Source organism: Clupea harengus, chromosome 2 (genome assembly GCF_900700415.2).
Source record: "Clupea harengus chromosome 2, Ch_v2.0.2, whole genome shotgun sequence".
Classification (NCBI taxonomy): domain Eukaryota; kingdom Metazoa; phylum Chordata; class Actinopteri; order Clupeiformes; family Clupeidae; genus Clupea; species Clupea harengus.
In genome coordinates this window covers 18,854,796-18,876,208 of record NC_045153.1, presented here as the reverse complement: position 1 = coordinate 18,876,208, position 21,413 = coordinate 18,854,796, and the positions used below count along the sequence as shown (strand labels likewise).

At 43.6% G+C, this 21,413-nt stretch overlaps 1 protein-coding gene across 1 annotated transcript; it reads right to left on the bottom strand.

Moving 5' to 3' along the window:
- Positions 1-38: 38 nt before the first annotated feature.
- On the bottom strand, positions 39-13,419 carry rftn2 (raftlin family member 2). The gene is made up of 9 exons (XM_012826550.3): positions 12,158-13,419; positions 7,783-7,963; positions 5,881-5,989; positions 5,434-5,608; positions 3,964-4,182; positions 2,691-2,797; positions 2,497-2,600; positions 2,248-2,326; positions 39-1,944 (listed from the first exon to the last, which is right to left on the bottom strand). Exons 1-9 carry the CDS (start codon positions 12,294-12,296, stop codon positions 1,741-1,743), a joined length of 1,317 nt encoding a protein of 438 aa, XP_012682004.1. The 5' UTR covers positions 12,297-13,419; the 3' UTR covers positions 39-1,740.
- Positions 13,420-21,413: the final 7,994 nt, after the last annotated feature.

Below are 21,413 nucleotides of genomic sequence, written 5' to 3'. Positions count from 1 at the left end.
TCAATTCCATTTTCTTATAAAGGACACTCGAACTCCAATGGGAAATAGCTATTTTAATGATATAAACACCAACAGAATTTACAATGTTGAAATTGAAATACTGCAGCAGGTTGGTAATACTGTCATTAATGGCATTCACCATCTTAAAAAATCTGTCAATTATAAAATAAGACAAAATATTTTCATGGGTTACTTGTAATATACAGCAGCATGAGGTTCTAGTATAAGCATTTGAAAAAATAAAATAAAAAATAGGTCACAAGCAACACTTAGAGAAGTGGATTTGTCTGAATGTGCAGGACTACTCGACTAAAGGTAAAGGTGATTTAAAATAGTTAAAACCATTGACATAGCCCTCTTATCATTTAGATCTGTAAAGTGTAAAAGGAAAGAAAAAAAACGCACACAAATGGATAACTCATAAGAGCTCTTCTGCACATCTTATGTGTGATATGTGATAAGGTAAATGGCTTAGCATGGTCTGATATGTCAAATCTCCTGAAAATAAACAGACATGAAAATAAAAATCAGCAGCTGCTGTCACTATTAAAATGAACAGTTTATATTGGTACCTTCCATTTTTAAGATGATTGTCAGAACAAACATGAAACGAAGCTGACGGAGACAACCTGTGGGAAAGGTTGGAAAAGGAGCACCATTTATTTTATCTGGCAAATGTGGGTTTGCCAGTGCAAACGTTTAAGGGTTTGCGACAGTCACAGCAGTTCTAGTACTGGTCACACCAGCCATTTACACATCTGAGTATGAAAAGATAACAAACGCACACACACACACCTACTTGCAGGAAGTGTGAACTGTGAACTGTGAACCCCCGGTCGAAACTCAAGTGTTTCAAAAAGAAGATAATGGTGTTCAGTGTTATAACTGAGGTCTGGACAATCTCAGTACTGTCAGAAGCACCTTAGGATTTACACACCTGATAAATGTTTACATCCTGCCGATGACTGCTAACAGGATATGAAAAAAGTTCGTTTTTCCTCTGTTTTGCTGTGTGTGTGAGTGAGTGAGTGCCAGAGCAAGGTTGTGTTGTGACCTGAAGTTATGTAGAACAAATAAAAGTTTTGGTGGAAAATGTAAATTAAAAGACACAGGTGACAAGAAGGTGTTGGGGGAGGGGGGGGGGATAAGATTATGAAGTTAGGGGGAAAGGTTTAAAATATTTAGATCCATCCCATCCCAAGTTGAATCTGAGTCTAACATTTTCCTGTGTCTTTCCCCTAGGCTTCCAGTGGACACCTGGTGCTCTTTCGGTGTGAGTGAGAAAATGTGAGAATTTAGACTGGGTGAAACTGTCAAAATAAACAGTTGGGTACTTGTGTATTTTTTCCCCTTCCTTTTTAGTTATGCCGGCCTGTCCAACAAAAATAAAATAAAAACACTGAGATGACCATGATAACGTATAAATACTTCTACTGGTAAGTATGGCTTCATAATAAAAAGTGCTAGAAGTGATTCTAAAATATGCTTTGTTAGGAAGGGGTTAGGGGGCCCTCACATTTTACAAATCCCAATTTCTTTTCCAGGGGCTGTCCATATTCGACTCCCTCCATTTGACTGCACATTGGCTTGCAAAACATGGCCAAAATGAGCAGCCTACAAGTGTCCTCCTTCATCCACCCAGTCAGTCATTTAAGGTCAGAGGTCATCAAACAAGGAAGTATGAGGGCAAAAATCAGCCCGTCAGGGCCAGGAGACTGGGTTTGTCGAGTGGGGGGTTGGTCACATGCACGTGACCTCAGCCGCTCCGTCGTCCTGTTCGAAGCCGCCCTCCTCCAGGTGGGAGAGGGCGCTGGAGTAGCCACCGCCCCCAAACACAGGAAACCCCCCGATGCCCCCCGAACATGGCGACAGCTCTTCTGTCTGAGGGCTGCCCACACCGCGACTCACAGACCGATTGGATACCTCACTACGTGAGGATGCAGCCTGAGAGAGACCAAGGAAGAGCGGCAAAGATAGAGGAAGAGCAGGAACAGGAAGGAAAGACAGGGTGGGGGGGGGGGGCAAGAGAGATAGCGAGAGATTCATAAGATATGAGCATCCTCTTCTGATACCAGTGCCAAGTTCAGTTTGGGGATGTTTATGTCAAAACAGCGTAATTTCCTTCACATAGATAGCTGGTGATTATAATGGCAGCCAACCTGAGGCTCAGAAGTTATAGATGTTTTGTCGATGTAATCACATGCTGCATGCATGCACCTATTCAGCCATCAGTGTAAAGGCTCTCACCTGGTTCTGTTGCTGTACCGAAGGAGTCCTAACTGGTCTTTGAAGGAACACAACTTGCTTTGTGGCCAAATTCCCATCGCTATAGCAACACAGAGGAGTTGATAAAAATATCAGATAGGTAGTTTCAACACTCAATGTGGATTATGTAAAGACTATAATGTTAGTGGTGCTTTGATTTGAACAGATTAAGACTAGGGTCCAGTATGTATGTATTTGTCTGTGTTTTTTGTAGGTGTGTGTGTGACCTACCTGTCATGGCGGATAATAGGTGTAGGCAGCACACATGTGAGCAGCCAGCCAAACTCTGACAGTGTGTGAAGCAGCGGCCCATAGTCGGTCTTCACATTCGAGGCCTGGTTGAATCAGAGGAAAGACTTCTAACACATATCCATCACATTCAAAGCATTAGACAAAACCCCAAGCACCAATTCAGTTCAGCTCACCTCAATCACAGTCCACTGCTCCACCACAATGGTGTCATTGGCAGGAGGGGCCATGCTGCGTTCCTCATATACAAAGAGCCCTTCTAAAGACCTGGGAACAGGCTCACCTATAGGGTAAAAAAACAGCAGATGACTACATGCTGGGTGATGACACCAGAAATGATACCGTACTTAGAATTCAATGTGTGAAGCAACAATGCGTAGGTTTAAATGCAGGTCCTGTGTGTGTGTGTGTGAGAGAGAGTGAGTGAGTGAGTGAGTGAGAGAGAGAGAGAAAGATTCAGGAATTCAATCAAGCAGCCACCAGAATTTCACTTCCTGACCTAATAAAGCTGACAATGAACTACTTTCTGACAGTTACACAAATGTGTGTGTGTGTGTGTGTGTGTGTGTGTGTGTGTGTGTGTGTGTGTGTGTGTGTGTGTGTGTGTGTGTGTGTGTGTGTGTGTGTGTGTGTATGTGTGCACGCGCGCGATGTTTTTAGGGTGGAAAGTGTTAGAGCATGTTCTTCCATGTTCTACATTTACAGGCCCCAGATGTCTGTGAGTGTGTCTGATTTAGCTCCTGCCAGGCTGTGGTGAAACAGGAAGTGAGGTCGCAAGGTTGGGAGGCAAGCTCTAAATATAGCCCTGTGAGGGAAGATGAGGAGGGAGAGAGGAAGTCACCCATCGGGAGAGAAGGATTGGAGGGTTTAAAAAAAAAAAAAAAGAGAAAATGGAGGGAGGTGAGGAATGGAGTGCAAAATATAGAGCAATTTCAGTGATCTTTGATAACAATGTGGAGATCAGGGAAGGACAAAAAAGATAAAGAGGCAGATGTGGATCCAGAAGAGATGTACTAGGACAAAGTGCTCTTAATCCCTTTCTCTCTTATTTCTGTTAAGCCCATCCTTTGCTTTGAAAGATGAGAGGAAGCTAGCCGGCTGTTTGCAAAAACAAAAAGTGTTTGAAGCATACCTGTTCCAGAGCAAAAAACATGACTAGAAGAAATCCATGTATGTGGCTAAACACTGCCCTACTAATCTGCTGAAGTTGGGTTTGTGGTGAATCAACCAGTGAGGGACTACAAAGAACATGGGTTTGCAATGTATTGATATGTTTTGAGGGGATAGAGATATATGACATATGACTCATTAGGGTTACAAACAAAGAATAAAAAGTGCTAACTTTGAGCCACTGAAAATATGATATTAAACATTACTTCACACATACTCTCTTACTTCTGTGTTTAGAAAAAATACAGGCTGGATTTTCAGATTCCGAGATGTAATCACCTTTGGGCGTGTCCCAGTACACAAACGAGTCGACCAATGACCAGCCCTTGCGATAGTAGGCGGCAGTCAGCTCCAGCCAATCAGCTTCCAAGGCGCTGACCACCTGGCCCTTCCTGGACACCCGCATGGAGAGTGCCCCCTGGTGGTAACAGCACCCCTGGGCATCCAGCGGGGTACATCCAGCAGCCCAGGAGTGGAACAGCACCATAAGCCTCAAATCTGGATTAGAGAGAACAGTTAGAGGGATGCAAATAAACCTCAAACATCTCATAGAATCAACAATGAATCTGACCTCTAAAGCTAAGGTAAGAGATTTGCTTTTGAAAAACCTTCTTAAACATTGACTCTTTTTACTTCCTGTCAGCTATCAAGTAAGCACACGCCCTGAGAAACCCCACTGCCAGATCTCCAAAATGTTTTATGGTTCTCCCTTGTTATCAACCATTATCAGTGCAGCCTCTTGGAAGAATTCGTATATATGTGTGTGTGTCAGTCGTCAAGCGTACCCCACACCGCACAAGTGTGTATTCGGGGCAGAGGTAATTGCCTTTGGACTGAGTGCTGAAGGGAAACTGGTGATCTCTTAGCCGTTTGTTTTTAGCTTGCTCTAACTGCTGCCAGGATCCCATACTGCAACAGACTTCTCCAGAGGCACCATGACGAATTAACATAACATACCGTCAAAGCGCTCCATCACGAGCAGACACATTTCTTTGCTTGTTTATTATTGAACCTCTACGCAAACACGTACACACACAGGCCAACAACTCTCCACAGCAGAGCAGTTACTGGGGTTGGTAATATCTCTGGTTCACTAGGCACTACATGTCTTTCAAGAGCTCCAGTGAACTGAGAGAGAGCCCAGAGGCAACAGGGATCTACTGACTACAGCTCACATTAGTAGGACAAAAATCAAGGGTTAAATTGAGCTAACCTGACACTTTGGGAAGGGAGGGGGGCAGGAAGAGATTATGGGGGAGATAAAGAGGACAAGGAAAAGAGAGACAGTCTAGAGACCCTGTTGTTGCTGCTGCTGCTGCTGCTGCTGCTGCTGCTGTTGTTGTTGTTGTTGTTGTTGTTATTGACTGGGTTTTAACAGCTGAAAATAGTGTCCTTGTTACCAACTCCATCAACAAATGGTTAGTGAGGAAATGACAGTCCAATTTAAATGGTAGGCATGAAGGACACTGCACTGGCACAAGGAAGGACTTGCATTGTAAAGCACATTAGAAGAATATCACAATCATTCTCCATAGGGTCAAACATATATGATATGCATCACCATTTTCCCATGTTCCCATTTATCATGTTGCCTTTCTAAGACAGTTTCAGAATAGTCTGGTCCTGAGTGCATGATTGAGCATCTGCATATGCATCTTAATAGCAAAGCTCAGACCAGTTCTTAAAGGTATGTCTCTATTGTGGATGAACCAAGATATTTGACTCATGCGCAAGTGTCCAGCATCTCACCTGGACTGCATCCTCCATTCTCCAGGTCCCTCTCCCCAGGTGGGGTACGTGGAGGGGTCCTGGGCGGGGAGCGGCATCCCCTTGTGGGGCTGGACACCCGGCTACCGCTGCCCCCTCCAGCCTGCTGAATCACGGAGGCAACGAATCGCACCCCTCCTCTCGCACTACTGTTCACCTGAAGAACAGAGCATATCGAAGCAGATCAAAAGCAAGTCCAATAGCTGCTAAACTGGAGGAAGTATACAAACAGTCTTAAGACAGGTTCATCCTCAGTACTGAACCTTCAGGTAAAAACGAGATGGTAAATCAGAATACGATGGCAACGTCAGTCTGAGGTGAGAAAAAAATTATGAAAAGGCTATGGAACCCCCCCCCCCCCACACACACACACAGAGACACATAAACATACAAAACACACATAAAACAAGTTTAGTTTAAAGCACTAACCCTGTCGATGAGTGCTCTGACGGTGTCACCGGTCAGGTGGTCTCCTGGCAGAGGCCACTCCTCTACCCTTAGCACGGGCACACTGTGGCACATGGGCACCGCATGCTTACTGCAGCACAGACACACACACACACACACACACACACACACACACACACACACACACACACACACACACACACACATACGGTCAGTGTTTACACATGTACAAAACCACAAACAAAACAAATGTCAAAACATTGTTTAAACAATGATGTATTCATTAAAGCTGAATTTTCAGTGTGAAAACCATTGAGGGGGTCATCAACAGGTTAGCAGAATTTAACAGAATTTAACAGAATTTGCATTACGTCTCCAGCAGTATTTATCCTAAAAAATAAAAAAACATTGGTGGCTACCCTCAATGTATGCGAAAAATGCGTGAGAAGTCCCCTACTACATCCAATCGGAACAAGTGAAATTTGTGCTAGTCACAGGTCTGAAAATCTTACATGGACCAAACTAATAAAGCTAATACCTAATGAATCATAATAATCACTCTCTTAGTGGTGTGTTAAAAAACACAAGTGATCTTAAGACATCTGAAGACATCATAATATGAATGATAATATTATGTAATATTATATAACATAATATAATGAGAAATTTCTGGTCGTAAAAAAAAAGGGTTCCTGAAAAATGTTGTTTATATGCTGAACTTGCTTTGCGATGTTTACTTGCTTGATGGGTCACAAGTCATCTGTGGACCCTGTGGGACAAGGGGCCCTGTCCAGCTGGAGAGTTCATACTCAATTTGCTCTGGCAGGCCAGTCTGCAGACATTTCTCATGAAAATTTCAGATGGCTTTGCATGACACGAGCTAAAGCTTTTTTCCCCCAAGCATAACAGGAAGTGTGTATGTGCGCACTAGCTGGGGCTGCACTCGATGTGGGAAATGCTGCCAGGAATTCCCTTGTTAATAATATAATGGTAGTAACAGCATCAGAGAGGGAATGGAAACTCCAAAGAGTGGCCTGCAACATCTTTGGATTCTCAAACCTCATTGGCTCCTTTCCTGTTGTCAAGAGCGAGACTTGTCCAATCAGGACCCCTCATTTTCAGCCTCACTTTCTCCCCCACCACTCTTTTCACCAAACTGTCTAAGCCCACCATGCAGTTATATTAAATATGCAAGCCCCTCTCATGCATGATTTAATATTTACTACAGTAGGTGGGCCAGTCTGGGTCCAGGGGAGTACGGTGCGTAGAGGAGGGGGGACCCTATTTCACCCCTGTGTGCTTTTAGGAAAAATGCTCCATAAAGGTCCATCATCTCACACCAATTCTTGGCTTACACCTTTCAGAAGTTCCAGGAATCAAGTGAATATGAAACTCAAGGCTGAATATCCTTATTAATATTAATTTTTTTTAAAGTGGGCTTCCAGGAAATAACCCCCACAACTAAGGTAACACATTTCAGCCATGACGGAGGTATAATACGTAGGGTTATGATTTCGCTCATATCTTTAGAAGCACATGTTGGCTGCCCAAAGAACCGTTTAAACTACAAATTTTAAATTTGACCATACGATGACCAGAGGACAACATAAGCAATGATGGCCTGAGGACAACATGAACGTAGGTGACCTGCGGACCACATAGCCAATGATGACCCGAAGATAACTTAACCAATGATGACCTGAGGGAAAACAGAACCATAGATGGCCTGAGGACAACATTGCTCATTTTGACCTGATGACAACATTGCCAAAGATGACCTGTTGACAATATTGCAGACAATGAGCTGAGGAAATTACAGACTATGACCTGAGGACATTACTAACAATGATGGCCTGAAGACAGCATGATCGAAGATGCCCTGAGGACAACATGCCTTAGTGGACTGTGGTGGTTTGTCCATACCTTGGTCTGGGGCGAGTCAGAATGGCTCTGTAGAGCAGGCTGAGGGGGAGAGCCCTGGTGCGGCCGACGGAGAGGATGATGGGGTGGAGGGCTGCCAGCACATAGCCCTGGGTGTAGTAGGGCAGCAGGGCCTGTGGCAGCTCACACAGGGAGGACACGTACTGCACTGTGGGTCGACTGCCTGCAAATAGGAAGAATATATTGGTTGTTTGAAAGGCCTCTTTTATTCCAGAGGTGAAAGAAATGAAATTAGATTACATTATCTATCACTATCTATGGAAACGAGTATGATCCAAGTCCTACTCGCAGTATCGCAGAAAGTACTACTACAATACGGTATTATGATGAAGATGACTTGAGACACCTTTAGAAAAGCTGCTGTCTCTTAGATGTGTTTTGTGTCTGTACGTAATGACCCTACAGTGGGAGTGGTGATTTAGTTTCAGTGGGATGTGTTAGTGTGGTGTCGGAGTGGTTTAATGCATGTCTCACTCACGTCTTATCCCTTTTAAAAAGAACCCCCCACCCCTCTCCCCCAACACCACTTCCTGTGGTCACAAAGAGCTGCTGTTCATACAGAGCCCCCCACCCCACCCCCAAAAAACACATACACACTAGACACAACATTCCACAACACACAATAAAATCACGCACGCACGCTCACACAAATAGTCCCTCTCAAGCACAAATCTGGAAAACTGGACATGTTTACACACTCAGAGAAAAACCTTACACATTCCTGCGCACACGGCCCTCACAACCCCCCTCCCAGAAGCAAGTTCCCACAGTCTGCCACTGCTTACACATAAACAGTTTGCTGCACAGCACACTTTCATGTGAATCTGGCAGTAAGAGTGACTGGGAATTAGCGCAGGGAGAAAAAAAAAACAGCACAAAACACATTTTGGCAAGTAGCAATCCCAGGGGGTGTCTGGGGGGGGGGGGGGGGGGGGGGGGTGGGGTGGTTGTCTGTCACCCAGCAAGTGTGCAACACCACACCTGAGCCAGGGATCTGTCTCTGGGGCGGCTGCCCCACGACCCCTGGGGGAGTCTGGGAGTGAGTGACAGCCCTGGTGGCGGTGGCATTCACAGTCACAGGCTCAGACGTGACACTGGCCACTGAGAGGCCTGTGCTTTTGTCCGACACAAGCTCACCCCCCCCGGCACCCCTCCTCCCTCCGTTAGCTCACACACTGAGCCCTCTGTTCTCAACTACGTGTGAGAGAAAAAAGAAAGAGGGGTAAAGAGAGAGAGAGAGAGAGAAAGGAGAACTAGAGGGGTAAAGAGAGTGAAAGGAAGGAGAGAGCGCAAGGAAAGACCGCTAGCACGAGAGAAGGGGAAAACGAGAAAATGGAAAGAGTGACCACAACACACACTGAGCAAAAGGAAAAAAAAGGAAAGTAAAGATAGATGGAGGAGAAAGGAGAGGTTCAGAATGATCTGTGGAGAGAGGTAAATAAAGGGAGACCAACAGGAGGAAGGAAGAGCATGAGGCAACTGATGGAGAGAGAGGGAATGTTGAAATGTGAGGACAGTAGGGAGGGGGCCAACAGGCTTCTGGGGGAGAGGGGGGGAAAAAGGGGGGTATGAGGGAGAGAGTGAGCGAGTAAGATAGGGAAAGCGAAAGAATTTATGGGGTGGATTTTATGAGGCAAAGACTTTGCAGGAAAGAAAGACGATTCATCTGAAAGCTTTGGAGGGTGGAAAAGAGGAACATATGAAAGAACACACATTTTCGTTGTATAAGAGGGAAACCAGAGATAAAAAAAAGAAAGAAAATCTCGACCATCATCTCAAAGCAAGTCACGTGGCTCATGACCGTGACTGTGCAAATAGTCGAGTGTCCAAAACTATGAACCTGGCATGCCATCACATCAGTTAAACAGAGCTGTGTCTTGTCTATGCACATGTCTTTCCATCCCATCTGAACTTCCTTTAAAGGTCTCTAAATTGAGTGAAATGGATTGAACATTGACCAAATCACCATGCCTGGCTGTGGTGACCTTCTATTCTCCTCCAAATTTAATATAAAAATCATCGCCTTAATCTGAGTTAATCCACCATTTCCAGGGGTCCTAGATTAACAGGGAGAGAGATTATGCTAGATTGTGAGACTGTGAACTGGAATGCCCCCTATGTGGTCTGAGAGGATTTCTCCCTCACCAGATAGGTGGGCCACGATCACAACAGTTGACCCACTTTGAGGTAGCCAAAGCAACGATGCCATGTCGTACAACAAAAGTAAAATGGAAAAACTAGCGAGAGAGTACCGAGAGCACATCCAACTCTTTAGTTGCTGGATTTGCTCAGACTAATCTTTTTGTTGACGCAGTGGCTACTGACTACATTTAAGCAGTCTGGTAATCTCTGTAAAGGCTGGTGGACTACGTGAAAGAGGTAGTCTCTGAGGAGAAACAATACGCACCCATTCCACCTCTCCCTCTCATTCACTCCACCTTCCATATTTCAAAGTGAAGCCCAAGGCCTGGTTTCACCTCATCACTGGAGGTTGGGGGCCCAGCTAATTGGTTGTGGGAAGCATTAGCCATTAGATTCGTTGATCTGCTACCTCTGGCCTCTATTTCCTATTGATGGCATCCACCGGTGCTGCTTGAGTGGCTCAGGAACAGCTTTGTCGAAAAAAGGTCTGCCTTCTTCCAAAAGAGGCACAAGCTTCAAGATGGAGCTGGGACTAAGATGCTGACCCAGGATCAAGCGTCCACAGTCTGCAGCTAAGACTCTGACATTTTGGGCGAAAGGGAAAAGCAGAGCCACTGATCCAAGGTGGGTGATTAAGGCCAATCTGCCTATAATCTGCCATCTTGGCTGGCCAACACTCGCGAAAAATATAGTTTTCCAGAAACCAAGGTTTGAGATGGCTAGCTGTATGCATACTACACTGCCTACTGCCTGACAGTGTTTGCCTATAAATGTCGTAACATAAGTATAAGAACAAATAGAGCTAGCACTAATGATTTCACTGTCAGCATAATGATCTTTCTATTATGAAGCTATCTGTACTGAACTAGGACCATGGCAGACTCCCCTCAGGCATCAGAGCAAGCTGATCAGGCATGTGCAGCCCAGGTGCTCTTACGGAATGGGGAACAGACTACACTGGCAAGGCTGTTGATTCATGCCCTGAGAACCATGTGCTCTGGAATCTCTCTCTCTCTCTCTCTCTCTCTGGGCTTGTGTGTTCACCTTTGTTTACCACCACAAAAATACATGATGGGATGGGTCTTAGATGATTGAACTTAAACTGTGCAGTATTCTCTTCTGTCTTAAAAACATTGCATAGCAAAAAAAGGTTGCAAAAAACAATACATTCTGCAAAATTATTGTAAATTGAATGAATTTTCCTTCTAAGCGGCATTTTGACTTTGCCCAATGATTCATCGATGCTGAACAAAGCTACTCTTATATGTGAAATAAAGTGAGAATCTATTTTGGACATCAATCACCTCCATGGATCAATGCTGTCATCATAATACTAAAAAACATTCAATGTAAAATCACGCTGTAATACCACCCAGCAATGGTAGTACATTGTCAGTGACTACGAATGATCAAGACAACAGGACAACAGAGACAGTGCTAGGGAAAAAAAACATTTTCAACCAAGCTGCATAACCTACATCAAAAGCATCGTTCAAGAAAATTAGAACTATGTGTCGCTGGAAAAGAGATGCGTGTCGTCCACCAACAGCTCAGCTAAACAAATCAGTCATGGGGTTTACCACTGCTCCTACAGCTACTGTACAAAGAAGTACAGTCAAAAGGCAAATCTCATCTAAACATACATCTACACCAGTCCAAAACTACATGAAAGTGTAATCTCACTTTATCCATAATTGTAAAAGCACGCTGAGCAACTCTAGGTTTGGATTATGCCAATGAAATGCTCATACTGGCTGACCAAATGAGAATGAGCTGCTTTATTTCTGCATTAAAAAAATATCATAATTTAATTTCGAAATAGGTCAATCCCATTTATGGCCACTACGAGTATGGTCTATTGGGTAAACGAACACTAGGTTCTGTCTTTCAAACCGAGACTAAATAAATAGAACGAGAAAGTGAGTCTGGGGTTGATGGAGCAGAAAAGTCATCTCGTGTAGTACCAAGGCGTCCTCAAGTCTGCCTCTCGTTTTCCATGTGGACACTCACATAAAGCAAGGAAGCGAGGGAAAAACCTCCCTGACCCATTTACAGTCTGCTAACATAGGAAAGACTGTCAATACGAAAGAGGGAACGATCCACTAAATTGTGAATGAAAATGTGTGCGTGTGTGTTAAGACTACTAAAAACAGCTACTAAAATCAGTGTCAGAAACTTTGTGTGTGAGCTTAACATGTGTTTATAGGCTACATACCTTCTAAACTGAAGTCCAGCAATACATAGTCGTAAACGATGTCAGTTTTAGTCTCCACTTGCGGTCGTTTTAAAGTGGAGTAAATCTTCCCTGGGCTGCTATCCTCCGGATCTTCAAGTTTCCGTAAGCCGCATCCCATTGTGGCAGTAGATCCAGCTCACAGAAGGCCGAACACAGGGAAGACCCGTTCCGCCACACATTCACACACTTCTCTGATATGAGGGGCTAACGGTATAGTTTCTCCATCCCTTGCTATGGTGACTTAATCCGTGGGGCTGGTGGCACGACACCAGACAGCTGCCACAACTTTGACGGAGGCTGTAGCTGTTCCTACTAAGCATCAAACAAATTCGGAAAAACGAAAGGGCGACCCTCGCAAAACAGAGGACGTGCCGCTTCAAAACGTGCAAACTTACTGCTGAACTTAGCAATGCATTTTTTCTGCCTATAAAGAGAACTAGGCTACGAGCCCCCTTTCTTCAGTGAGTTGTGATGAGTAATCTACAGGAGGTTAAAAAAAGAATATGAATCCTGTTTCAACAGAGGGAACCTAAACCTCCGAATGTTGAAAAAGAAGCCGAATTCGGGCTGTTGTCTAGGAGGAGAAAGCGTGGCGCTCACAGTGGGAGTGAAATGGGAGGGACGTGGGAGGGCAATTTGGGGAGAAAAACATTAGTGCCCATCGCCCTTGGTCTGTTTCTGAAATGCTATATCCAGTAGCTGTGGGATGCGGAACAGGTAGATTTTCCAGGAATTTGGGAATTGGGTCAGAAATACTGATATTTCGACGTCTAATATTCTAAATATTGTAGTTCCAATAAATCTGTTTACATGATAGAAACGGAAAAAAATAGTAAGCTTCTCCAAATCTTTCATGTCAAATAAAGTCTGGTTGTAGTATATGTATACATTATTTTGGTACATGTATTGGTATATTATGAGTAGGTGTAACAGGTTAGAAAAGCAGGTTTAAATAATTGCACAAGATAATCTGTTACCTGTATTTCAGTTTCTTTTTAATCTTTTATTTTGATATCACAAGCACACTGGTATTGGGGGTCTCTGGAAGCCCCCCCTGTCTCCCCCTGTTTTGTTCCTCTCTCCCCCCTTCCTCTTTCCTGTTTGGTATATGCTTGGAATGAGGTAGGTGGTTGAGTTTTAGTGGGATGGATAATCTAATAAATATTGCCTTTAAAAATAGGCATCTATGTTATTATATATCTTCTTATAACTTATTATTATTATATGTATTATATATCTGGACTATTTATATGAAATATCCCTCTGACATATTGTTTATATGTTTTTTCCTTTTGTTACATGTGGGGGCTAGCATTTATAGTGAAGCTAGCAAGCTGGAGACTTATTATACTGTTTCTGTTGGTGTGCTTTAACAGGTGTGATACCGTTTTTATTTATCTTTCTTAATGTATATATTACATGTCGGTTCTTATTTTTTGGCCTGTTTGGTATATGCTTGGAATGAGCATTTATAGTGAAGCTAGCAAGCTGGAGACTTATTATACTGTTTCTGTTGGTGTGCTTTAACAGAAATAAAGATACATCTCAGCAACTGTTGTCCACGGGTCACAAGTATTAAAAAAACACAACGCAGAAGTTACCACCGGTTACATAGGCCTATGTTGTGCCATTTCCTTTAAGTGTTCTTTATCCTGAACATGTCATTACTGGCACATGCTATCTAAGATGTGAAGTCAGGTGGTTATAGTGCACCTGAAACAGTGTAGCTGTTACATTGTAGCAATGTAGCAGCCTGCAGTTCAAAGTGCTTTATGAGATAGGGCCTGCATTTACCACTTTAAGACAGATCAAAGGTTGTTAGCCAATAGGTTTATTCCTTAAATGCGCTGCGTGACACATCTGTGAAATTGTGGGATTAAATGTCTTCCTTTTTAAGGAAAGACAGTTGGGTTTCTGCCTGATCCATCCTTAGGGGGATGCAGTTTTCCTCAGAGTCCAGCCCATTTCTGAAAAATATTTAGTATATAGGCTCTGGATCTGTGGGTCCCCCAGCTCTCTGTTGTAAATGCTTCTGTCTTTAAATATATATTTATACACATAACATGCCATTTAATGTCTATATAATATATAGACATTAAATGCCAATTTGTTTCATATTATGGACCTTTTGTTGGATATGTTTGTTGCTGACGCAATGGTACTTTGGTGGTTGTGATTCATACCGCCAGCTTTTTTAATTGTCTGGTTCTGCTGGTTTGGATACAACATCATATGGCTGCAATGCTGGTCAGCTACAATTAAAAACATCAGATTTTAGGTAGTTAGGTGTAGGTTTTAACCATGGGCCAAAGTCATGCCCAGTTATAAAATCAGTCTGTCTGTATTTAAAACTTCTCACAGATCATATGTTTTTCAAACTGTAGCACTCCAGGTGTTTGCACACTAGTTCATTAGAGTGTTTCACATCTGTGAATGCATGTTAGGATGGCATTTTCCATCATGCTTGTTACCTAAACATAACATAACACAGTCTTCAAATAGAATGACTTTGAAAACTAGTGAAGTCTCTTGACAGGAACTGCCTTCTATTAAAAGCACATTTTTGGTTCCCCCACAACCTATTTGTAACAGTGCCTTTTTCCTACATCACCCAAGTAAATATCTACAAGAGCTCAGTGAGTTTGTAACCACACACACACACACACATACACCCCTACATGCACCCCCACACACCCCTACATGCACGCACACACACACACACACACACACACACACACACACACACACACACACACATACACCCCTACATGCACCCCCCCCCACACCCCTACATGCACCCCCCCACACACCCCTACATGCACGCACACACACAGTCACACACACACACACACACACACACACACACACACACACACACACACACACAGTAGTGTGCAGGCAGATGCACGTGTTGAGTGAGGAATGGTGAATGCAGACCCAGAGGCAGCTGAAGTGGATTTTGAGGGCCAGCTGCAGAAGCCTAAGTAGCTCTGCCAGGTGTAAACCCATTCACTCTGCCTTTCCTTCTAGACATGCATCAACCTCTTACTCAAACACCAGTTTAAACGAACAGAAAACCTCCCCAGTTAAGACTGCTTTCCAAATCTGGGTAGACGGGCAAAGATAGCCACTTGAGTCACCATGTTTTTTTGGCTGGCGGCAGAATGGAAATAGCCTTAAACGTTATTTTAGCCACCTCAAACAGACCATCAGAGCAAAGAAAAACTCAAACATCTGTTGGGTCACCACAAAAAGCTCCAGTTTCGTTTCTGTCGTGTTAATCACTCCCGAGGGAGTCTATTGATCACAGGGTTGTGTTTAGTGCAACTATGTGTTAAAGTAAGTACTTTTCAGGTGCTGGGGGGAGATCTGGAATGCAACGGAGGTAGTTGTTTGTTTTTTTGTTTGTAGTTTAGTACTAATGTTAATGGTGTGTGTAAACCTCTAGAGCTGTTAGCTGCAGGGAGCAGTGGGGGATGCAGATGGGGTGTAAAGGTTGATCTGGTGGCATGTGCCCTGCAGTGTTGTGGGTGTGTAGGGCGCGTTGCCAGGCCTAGCATTGGGGGCAGTAAAGAGATTGCGGTGTATGTTGAGGTTGCATTTCAATGAAGCAGGTGGCACAATGAGTGGATTGGTGGTTTGAGGGCAGAGGTGCACTTCTTTGCAGATATTTCCAAGTATTTGTATAAAATGACATGGTCTGAGGAGCGTGGTGCAGGTGCAACATGTCCAAAGGGTATGAGTGGTGGCACAGTCATGATCAATGGGCACAAACACAAAAGAAAAAGAAGGGGAAGGAAGAAGGCTGTATAATGGAGGTACTGGGAGGAAAGCTTTGGGGAAAAAACAATTTCCTACACCAAAAATCTTTCAGCATGTACATGTGTATATCTATTAATAGCCTATAGTGCACAAGAGCAGAGAAGCATGGTTACAGGCCAGAAATCTGACATGGTTGCCGGGTAGAGGCCTCCGACTGTACCACCTGTCAACCACACAAAAGGAAAACAATAGCCGCCTGCTGAGCCATTGGAAACGCGTGACAGGAACCAGCAACAAACGTAGTCTTTAAAAACATACTCAAAACATAATACTGGTCTTGGGTGTTCAAAACAATGATGTTGTTGTTTTTTTGCTGAAACATTGTGAAAATGTCACTTGTGATCCTTGGCCCCCACCGGATACACCTCTGATCAAACGGTGATAACAGCTGGCTTTTGTCAATACCAACTGAGACACTAAAGTCATAAACTTTATTTGTAAGGCTATTGTTTACTTCTGTTCTTTGTGCATTTGTTCTAACACCTTCGCTGGCAGGGAGGGGCGCCCACGGTGTTGGACCTGAACAGGAGGGTTAAAGGATTGATTTCCAGGAGGAGAAAGACTTGGCTTGTGTCCAGAGGGATTAAAGACTAGTGCCCTTCAAATAATTCCCACCACAGGGCTCTTATGCAAGGCTGCTAGGCCTGCTGGCACATGTCTATTGCCCTCCACTAACAGTTTTATTCTATGTGACAGTGCCACCTTTCACTTTCAGCTTTAAAAAAAAAAATACTGAGGATATGACTTCAACTGTCAAGTAAGATACTTCAGGTTGTATACAATTTCAGATTTTAAGGATCCATTTCTGTTAAAGTCATGGCTAAAAATATTATGGATTTTGAGAAGTATCACCTTTCATAAAATTATCACAGTAATTCTAGAGTAATTTTGGATGATTACCAATTAAATGTGTTTTACAACCTTGAGGTCTGTAGGTGGGGTGGAAGTCCAGAACTATATTACCCTATCCATGGATGTTTCTATCAGTTCAATCTCACCGCAGCTTGGTAACGTCCATCATCATTTCCTCTAATTCTGTCATTGTCCTCCATATCCTCTGAGTAGCTGTCATTTTTTTTTGACCTCCCAGCCAAAATAACAGGGAGAGACTGGAGCAGTGACAGGAAACCTCTGCCCCTCCACAGCCCCACCCACAGACACTGGGAAGGAACTCAAGGCCCTCTTTAAACAGGCGTTCTGCAGAGGAAACCCAAGCATGTAACTATACACACAGACACACACAGACACAGACGCACTAAGGTAACCAGGCGTCCCGCTTTGCGTTGTACTGCACAGCATTTGAATCCTTTGTCCTGCATCCCGCAAATTAGAGATCTGTCCCGCATTTTCATTGGTCTCCTGTTTTTTTAATAGCCAGAAATAAGAACACATGGGTGCATTCTTTTACCCACCTGGCACATGAGCCACTTATGCTGTGACAGCATAGTTTCTACTCTATTTAATAGCGCAAAAGCAGCAACCTGGCTCATACAAATGCAACGTAGCCAAGGTTTTCTAGAAGCCTGGCTTTCATCCATTGGCTGAGAAAAGAGCGATGAAGGCAGTCATCAAGAGACTGGGATGGCCGTCAATCAAACTGTGCAGACATGAGGCTGGGGATATCCTCTGCTATGACACAAGAACCAAACTTTGGGCTAAAATAATGTGGGCTAAATGCTACCAGGTGACATCATAGCCACAAAGTGTCCCACACAAACGTTCTATTCGTCCCACATTTGATCTGTTTGCATCTGGTCACCCTAACACACACACACACACACACACACACACACACACACACACACAAACAGATGGAGATGGACACATACACACACCTGCACAAAGACACACATAACCTTGTACATAACCTGTGACAACTTTGGATAGGCCTAAGTTCCGGCCCTGAGTTTGATTTTCCTGTCAGCGTTATGTCTGTATGAAACCACATAAAGCCATTTTGAAAACAATACTTCCCAAACGCATATAGTGTATCGGTGCCACATCTGAGAATATCTGTGTTGTACAGATGATGATATAGCTTTTTTTTTTTTAATAATGTCTACAATGCACCACAGTTTCCCACTGGTAGCGAAAATGCTCTAGCTGTATGCCTGGGAAAGCATGAAGTTGGTTTCTACACATCTTAGCAAGGCTATTCACCTCCCTTCACAGAGAAACTAAAGTCACTACAGATGTACGATAAAGTGACCATATTCAGCTATTAACCAAAAGCCCCATGTCCCTGATTCTCTTGGCCTGCCTTTGGGGAGAGTAATTTCCAGAATAATGGCACCCTCTAGTGACAAGAAAACATTAATGATATACTAGTTCCACTTTAATTTGGTTAATGGAAACTAAAGAAACAAATGCCAAATCCTCTCACTACACGCTACAACCACTACAACATCAAACAATAAACAGTAAAAAAGCCAAATGTAATGGTTTTTTGGTAACAAGGCTGATTTAAAAAAAAAAAGTTAATACAGTTAATATTGATCATAATCTTAGAAAATCAAAGCATATTATTTCTACTCCTATCTGGGCCATGTCAGACTTGGCAGCTGGATGAAAACCACAGACTGACCCTGAATTGCAATTATGTGTGCTGTGTTGACGGCTGGAGCAGGTGTGGATGCCAGTAGGGTCACCCTAACCCTGTAAAGAAGACTAAAATAATGAAACAGAGAATCAAAGAGTGAAAAAGAAATGAAAAAGCAACAAAGAGAAAAGCATGGGATGGGAGAAAAGCTTGGGAGAAAGAGAAACAAACACACAAAAAGAAAGAAATGGAGAAAAAAACAGAAACCAGAGAAAGGATTCAAAAGCCTTTAATCAGCTGCTACGTAGTGAAAGTTGGGGGCACATAGTGATAGTTGGGGTCGCATAGCGAGAGTTGGGGGCATGTATTGAGAGTTGGGGGCGCATAGCGAGAGTTGGGGGCATGTAGTGAGAGTTGGGGGCATGTATTGAGAGTTGGGGGCAAGTAGCGAGAGTTGGGGGCACATAGCAAGAGTTGGGGGCACATAGCGAGAGTTGGGGGGGCATAGCGAGAGTTGGGGGCATGTATTGAGAGTTGGGGGCACATGGTGAGAGTTGGGGGCATGTAGTGAGAGTTGGGGGCATGTAGTGAGAGTTGGGGGCACATGGTGAGAGTTGGGGGCATGTAGTGAGAGTTGGGGGCATGTAGTGAGAGTTGGGGGCATGTAGTGAGAGTTGGAGGCATGTATTGAGAGTTGGGGGCACATGGTGAGAGTTAGGGGCACATGGTGAGAGTGACTCCCATTTCTTCCAGGCTGCCTTTATCAGTGGTTATGGGCTGACCCAGCTGGACAGACACCTGCTGCTCATTGATGTCCACTGCTACACACGTGGGAGGAAGTACACCAGGACACAGAGGGGAGGTGTGTCAAGGACATCCACACCACCCTGACAAACTCACATGTTCAGACATACTGTATCTTGTCAGGGCAGCCATGCCTGACCACACCACAGTGGTGCGGCTTCCGCAAAAACACTGAGGCAGGAGCTGCTTTGTTTGGTGATATTCAAAAACACCAGCAGGTGGGGTGGAGCTTAACTGCAACCTAAAAGAGAAACAAAGGAGTTGATAGAGTTTTGACAGTGCAGGGAAATGTAGAAGAAATAAGCCTCTACTGGAAAATCATTAACACATGCGGTGAAGTGTGTGATCAGAATTGCAGTCGTGCTGTCCCTGCACTAATAAAGCATGCACAAGCTCTGCAACGCATTGAAACACAACAAAACAAATAAAAAAACTTTGTACAGCCAGACAATGGTAAAGAGTTGCTACTTTCTCCAAGTCATCATGGCCACAGCATTATTTTGCTACTAAACTAACTACTTAACAGAAAGGCCACAAGAGGTCACTGTTCACAATAAACACACAAGCTGATGCCTCCCCCAGTTCCTCAGTGTGACAAAGAGGGTGTCAGGTTAGAGATGAACGGGGGAATTGAGCCTCCCTTGAGTGACTGCAGAAGGCAGCCACTGGAGCATCTCCAGTGTTGTTTTCCAAACAGCATCAGGTCTCGGCCTGATGTTAGCAGCAGCTGCTAATGACTATGTTTAGTCTGTTTTCTGTTTTTTTTTGCAGACCTGTCATAATTTGTTTTGTTTTGAGTAACATTTGATACTAATCAATTGAAAGCCTGTCTGTTTTTTGTTTTTGTGTTTAAATCTGTAATAAAAGAAAATATTGTAGTCTCACAACTTTGATTTTGTGGCATGATGACAGAGAGTGTTTCCCAAAATCTATGTCTTGTTTATTTTTGCACCCTTCAAATATAAACAGGTACATTTAAAATCCCTGTCACAAAACATTGAGATGCATAGAATACAGGCAGTTGTTTTTAATCTTTTGCGTTTCTTAGTTCCTCCACAAACACATTATGGCTCTGCACACTTTGAAACATGTTGCACATTTATTGCTTACAGGTTTTGCTTGTTATTCTAGCTGGCCAGCTAATTCTCTCCATCTTTTTAAATGTCAAAAAACAAAGAGTGATTGAGAAAGAGAGCAGACTACGTGTTTCTACTGTTGTTGACCGATGATGTTTTCCATTTGTGCACAGGGACAGGCTTGACCTAAAACTGCTGTTGGGAATGTTGTGGACTCAAGGCCAGCTGCGTCTTGGCTGGGGAACCTGGCACACCTACACACATCTCCAAAAAACACGATCAAGAGCATTGGTGTGATTGTAACACACACACTCTCTCTCTCAACTATACACACATAGAGAGAGAGAGCGAGAGCGATAGAGAGATATACACTTGAACACATTGTCTCTTTTTCTTCACATCATTATGCTATTTTACATGAGCTCTTCATTTTTGCCAGATGCCTAGCAAAAGTTGACATCGGGAGTGAAACACTTCCATTAGTCCAACGCAATATTTGGCATACAGTGTTTTGCAACCCACTCCCTGAGATGAAGGCACAAACTTGAAGTGCAGCTTCCGTCTACATGTAAAACATGTCAACTTTAGTCTCTTAGGCTGGCATAGGCTTACATGTCTAGACTTTGTGTTAACCTTATCCAACTTGTCTTTTCCTGGTATCCTAAACCTATTTGAGATTTCTCAGGAACATTTGCGGTTGCAAGAAGACATTGGGTCCCTGCCGCATATTATCAAGTGGGTGTGAGAGGTAATCTGGTGATGCTAATGACCTGGCCTACGTCTCACAAAGCACTGATCTCTGGACCTCTGGAATACTCTCAACTGACATTGGGCCCACGTCAGACTTGAGCCCATTCACATACATTTGCAAAACACTTCAAAATTAAAAAGTAATTAATCACAAATACTATGCACATAACATGCTGGAAGTATGGATTGTTTCATCTACCCCCTCTCAGGTGGGTCAAATTAGGGGGGTAGTTCAATCAATTGG